Raw genomic sequence first — 5,954 nt, 5'->3', positions numbered from 1 at the left:
TATATGTATGTGTGTATATATATATATATATATATATGTGTGTGTGTGTGTGTGAATTTATATAAAACAAACATATACGTATGTATATATTTACTTATTTATGTGATTATTTACACAGACACAGACACACACACACACACACACACATATATATATATATATATATATATGCACACACACTCACACATATTACACGTGTAGGCCCACAACATAATGTACAGTGACGAAAACAAAATCTTTGCGCCCAGATGCAGTGACGGCCTTATCAAAACAATCTCTTTAAGAGTAAAATAATGTTAACCTTCATATCCCAGACACTCGCACCTAACACTAAAATAGTTGGTCAAGAACTGATGGGCATAAAGAGAAGAGGCCAACACCCTGCTCATTCGTCTCCCACCTTATCAGATTATCTGGGAGATCACTCTAATGATTCGTGGGGGCAAAAAAAAAAAAAAAAAAAAATTTCATTTGTTCCCATCACTTCTAACTGCAATATTTGTTCTTATAATTTGTCACGTTAGAGGGATTATATCTATTCAGGGAGATTCAGGGGGAGATTTTCTCTCTCTCTCTCTCTCTCTCTCTCTCTCTCTCTCTCTCTCTCATATGTATATACATACATACATACATACATACATACATATATATATATATATATATATATGTATATATATATATATATATATATACACATATATAATCAGTCGTTACTAGTCCACTGAAAACAAAGCCTTAGAAATATAAACACTGCATATATATATATATATATATATACATATATATATATATATATATACATACAGTATATATATATGTGTGTGTGTTTGTAACAAACAGCAGATAATCTTTCTCTTGTCAATGAAATATGTTTGTTATCTAAAAAAGGCCATATTGTTATCATTTAAATTCCTTAAGGAAATAAACTAAACAAACTGAAGTTTCAAAGATCCACAATGAACTCCTTCAACATTTTTTCAAACAATTCGAAAAACCATCCAAAATAACGGGGCAAAATAAAAAAATAAACTGAAAAGATTTCCTACAATCGGATATGATCCAGATAACAACATATGATTTCGGCCATTCGCCCCTGTTTTTACTCCAGCCAATATTACGACAAATTCCATTGTTCCACCGCCGAGACTCATACCTTCTTGGGGCACGCTACTGAAGTCGGGCATTATAAGACACCCCCCTAATTAAAAGATATTACCAAAACTTTGATACCTCAACAATAGCTTGAAGGTACCGGCAGGAAAATTAGCGGTAAGCCCCACAAGTTCTAGGTGGGGAAGAGTGCCTCCTCCCCAGCTGTGGGGGAAGAGAACACACACAACAAGGGCTTGGGGAGTAAGGTCTTTAACTAAACCTGGGAAGACGCCAAGGGGAAGGAGGAAGGGGGAAGGGGGGTGGCTAGGAAAATAGACTATCAGATTCCCTTGTTGGGGTCTGAGTCAGGGGGAGGAGGGTACCACCCGTTTTAACTACAGCCTACACCCATTGACATAACGATCGTGGGAACTAGGCGCACTCACTCATTACCTCATTACCGGCTATTACCACCACTAACTCACAATTCCGACCCGGCAGCCATCTTTTTCCACGCTCTCTCTCTCTCTCTCTCTCTCCTCTCTCTCTCTCTCTCTCTCTCTCTCTCTGTTTTTTTTCTCCTAACAGTTCGTTACGATGCACCGAAACCGTCGGTAAATTAACACAAATGATATACATTGGACACTAATTGCCGATGGTTACTTTTCAGTTTAGACAGTCTCAGAATGACAGGCGAACGAAAGCCGCGCTGATTTACGTTGCTGATATATATTCCAGTTTAAATGTAAAGCAATTTTGCGGTAAGGATGTTGGCTCTTGAAGAAGAGATGGTAGAGCGAATACAAATAAATATAAAGTACAGCATAAATTTCGGGAACGTTTCTGGAGAAGAAAGTCAAAGGAGTAAACACTACAAAAGTTAACAGGTAAAAATATAGACATAGAGGTACCAAAAATGTTTTGCATCGATGCCTATGGAAGCCAGATGAAATGTGCGACTGTTGAGCCAGTTCTCCTTTATGCAAAAAAAAAAAAAAAAATCTAGAGACCTAATGTGAATGACTGAAAATAAAAGCTGAACCTGTTGAGATATACCTGTTATATAGGATAAGTGGAATTGAAACGGTGAGAAAGATAGATATGCTTAAAATCAGAACAATAATTTATCAAAAGTTGAAAGGATCAGTCATAGGGATATTGTGGAATACAAAGAATTGTTATAAGAGAGGAGGAAAATATGACAAAGAGAGCGTTGGATAGAAGTCATTAATTATGTATTGGAAGAGAGAGCGAGACCTTAATGACAAGAAGAGCTTTAATGAATGCAAGATAGAGGCGAGTGGCTCGTTGTTTCCAAGATGGGGTTTGGGACTTCATGTGCTGCAAACGAAACATAATGGTAAAGCAATTTTCTGCACGGAAACTCATCCATAATTGATGTTTAAGTATGAATGTGAATAAAAAAATTTTTTTTTGGGGGGGAACTAACCCTTGGTGGATGAAACAGTATATTGTATATGTATATATATATATATATATATATATAAAGAGAGAGAGAGAGAGAGAGAGAGAGAGAGAGAGAGAGAGAGAGTATATTCATCAGTTTCCCCGGGACACGAGACCGAAATTAAAAGAAGCATGGGAAGGAGAGCTTTTGGTAAACTAAATTAGATTGTGAAAAGTAAAATGCCACTTTCTCTAAAAAGATAAGTATTTAATCGGATGGTGCTACCAGGTTTAATCTGCGCACCAGACACTTGGGGCCTTACTAATAAGCTAGTTACTACTCAGAGAGCTAGGGAAAAAATAATGATGCCAATAACACTAAGATAGAAAGAGCAACATGGATACGAAAGCAAACTAGAGGATATTGTAACAACATGTAAGAAAAAGACATATAATGATATAAAGACATGGACATTATGAATAACAGAATGGGTCCCTAAAAATTGCAAAAGAAGCAATAGAAGGAAGAGAAGACGATGGATGGCGAGCTAAGAAGGTTTGTGGGTGTGGACTGCCATAGAAAGACCATAAACAGATTCAAGTGGAAGGACATGATTGAGGCTTGTGTTATGCAGTACACTAGTAACGGATGATGATGTTGATATATTTATATATATATATATATATATATATATACATATATATATGTATATATATAAATATACATATATATATATATATATATATATCTACAGTATATATATATATATATATATACACATATGTATAGAAGAAAGCCTTTAAACCTTTGTTCTACAGTGGACTAGTAACAGCTGATGATAACAATGATGATGATAATATATATCATCAGTTTGAATTACGTTTGTTTACAACCCAACAAACAAACATTGAAATATAAACTCTTCCGGGTAACTAGTATTAAGGAGGGGAAATTCAGCGACCTGAAATAGGAGACATATCATGCGTTAAATGAATTTCACGTTATTTAATGGTGTGTTACATTAACGCTGGGTTGATTGATATAAACTAGTAGTACTCCTGACAACCAAAATAAAAATCACACTAAACTGAAAATAAGGTCATAAAACGTTTAGGTTATACGTGTACACTCAGCTCTCCCTCTCTTTCTTGCTGCATACACTCACATTTATAAACATGTATATACATGCCTACACACACACACACACGCACACACACATATATATATATATTATATATATATATATATATAAAATAAATAAATACACATGCATTCACGTATACGAGTGTCCGTGCATATACTGTATGTATATATATATATATATATATATATATATATATATATATATATATACATATTGTATATATGTGTATACAGTATATTTAATGTATATACATATAAACATATATATGTTTATATTATAGGAAGGATAAGCATGGGATGGAGAGCTTATGGTAAACAAAATGCTATTATGAAACGTAAAATGTCACTTTCTCTAAAAGAAAAGTATTTAATCACAAGGTCTTACCGGTATTAACTTAAGCATCTTAAACTTTGAGCTTTACTAAAGCCTTAGAACATAAGCTAGTTACAACTCAGAGAGCTATGGAAAGAATAATGATGGGATTAACTCAGAGAGATATAAACAAAACAGCAAATTGGATACGAGAAACAAACTAAAGTAGACGACATTCTAACGACGTAAGAAAAAGAAATGGACATGGACAGGACACATAATGAGAATGACAGGTAATAAATGAACATTAAAAATAACTAAATGGGTCCCTAGGGATTGCAAATGAAGCAGGGGAAGGAAGAAACTGGCAGGGAAAGATCCAAAGATCTAAACGGATGCGAGTGGAAAAACGTTTCTGAGGCCTTTGTTCTGCAGTGGACTAACAAAGGCTGATGATGATGATATATATATATATATATATATATATACATTTATATATATATATACATTTATATATAATTTTTCGATTAGGTACTTAATAATTTCAAGGAACATACCATAATCATATATGATTATACTCAAATGCAATTACAAGTCAGGAGAATGAGAGAGAGAGAGAGAGAGAGAGAGAGAGAGAGAGAGAGAGAGAGAGAGTAAAATAATACTAATAATATTAATAATGGAAAAAGAAAAAGTCAACGCGCCATAAGCATCGAGTTAAGCACTGCATATATTACTGGTCTTTGTGCAGTCTGTCGTAAGTAACCATAAAGAACAATGGAAAGCAGGAGGGAAGGAAATTCCCCTAATTAGCAGGTAAAGCCGAAGCAGGAGATAACGGAAGTTATTGCTCAGTCTGGACATAGAAAGCGCATGTTTAATGTACGCTGATAACTTCGGGAGATCGAGTGAAAGATTGGAAAAAAAACTGGAGGATCATAAAAATTATGAGTCGGAAAAACTGGAGGATTATAAAAATTATGAGTAGGAAAAACTGGAGGATCATAAAAATTATGAGTCGGAAAAACTGGAGGATCATAAAAATTATGAGTCGGAAAAACTGGAGGATTATAAAAATTATGAGTCGGAAAAACTGGAGGATTATAAAAATTATGAGTCGGAAAAACTGGAGGATTATAAAAATTATGAGTCGGAAAAACTGGAGGATTATAAAAATTATGAGTCGGAAAAACTGGAGGATCATAAAAATTATGAGTCGGAAAAACTGGAGGATTATAAAAATTATGAGTCGGAAAAACTGGAGGATCATAAAAATTATGAGTCGGAAAAACTGGAGGATTATAAAAATTATGAGTCGGAAAAACTGGAGGATTATAAAAATTATGAGTCGGAAAAACTGGAGGACTATAGAAATTATGAGTCGGAAAAACTGGAGGATTATAAAAATTATGAGTCGGAAAAACTGGAGGACTATAGAAATTATGAGTCGGAAAAACTGGAGGATTATAAAAATTATGAGTCGGAAAAACTGGAGGATTTTAAAATTTATGAGTCGAAAAAACTGGAGGATTATAAAAATTATGAGTCGGAAAAACTGGAGGATTATAAAAATTATGAGTCGGAAAAACTGGAGGACTATAAAAATTATGAGTCGAAAAATGATGAAAAACGGATGATAAATAAGTGAAAGATTACGATTAGTTGGGAGATGTTAAAAGGTTGAATGCTTATGGAAGATTGTGAAGAACTAATAGATTATTAGACGACTGATTGTGAAAGGGTTAGAAATTATTCTAAACCGTAACGTTAAGAAAATTTTTAAGATAATGAAAAAAATGCTATTATGAAAAGTTTTAAGTTTATAAAAAGCAAAACATATATATCCTTACATGATTGATTGTGAAAGGGTTAGAAATTATCCTAAAATGTAAAGCTAAGAAAATTTTTAGGATAATGAAAAAATATTATGAAAAGTTTATAAAAATCAGAAATATGGAAAACTTACCGATTATGAAAATACTATAGCTAACAAAAATA

The 5,954-nt window shown here is 33.5% G+C and overlaps 1 protein-coding gene across 1 annotated transcript; it reads left to right on the top strand.

The window, feature by feature from the left end:
• Positions 1-1,859: 1,859 nt before the first annotated feature.
• Positions 1,860-5,604, top strand: LOC137658904 (GRIP and coiled-coil domain-containing protein-like). The gene is made up of 3 exons (XM_068394025.1): positions 1,860-1,883; positions 2,987-3,055; positions 4,945-5,604. Exons 1-3 carry the CDS (start codon positions 1,860-1,862, stop codon positions 5,602-5,604), a joined length of 753 nt encoding a protein of 250 aa, XP_068250126.1.
• Positions 5,605-5,954: the final 350 nt, after the last annotated feature.

This window comes from Palaemon carinicauda, chromosome 19, assembly GCF_036898095.1.
Source record: "Palaemon carinicauda isolate YSFRI2023 chromosome 19, ASM3689809v2, whole genome shotgun sequence".
Classification (NCBI taxonomy): domain Eukaryota; kingdom Metazoa; phylum Arthropoda; class Malacostraca; order Decapoda; family Palaemonidae; genus Palaemon; species Palaemon carinicauda.
Note: the sequence above shows the minus strand (reverse complement) of the source record. Positions and strands in the feature narration are given on the sequence as shown.

Coding starts and splice junctions, on each gene's coding strand:
- LOC137658904 (XM_068394025.1), top strand. CDS start 1,860: ATGTTGGCTCTTGAAGAAGAGATG. Junction 1,884..2,986: donor TGGCTCTTGAAGAAGAGATG/GTAGAGCGAATA, acceptor TATGAATAACAG/AATGGGTCCCTAAAAATTGC. Junction 3,056..4,944: donor ATGGATGGCGAGCTAAGAAG/GTTTGTGGGTGT, acceptor AATTATGAGTAG/GAAAAACTGGAGGATCATAA.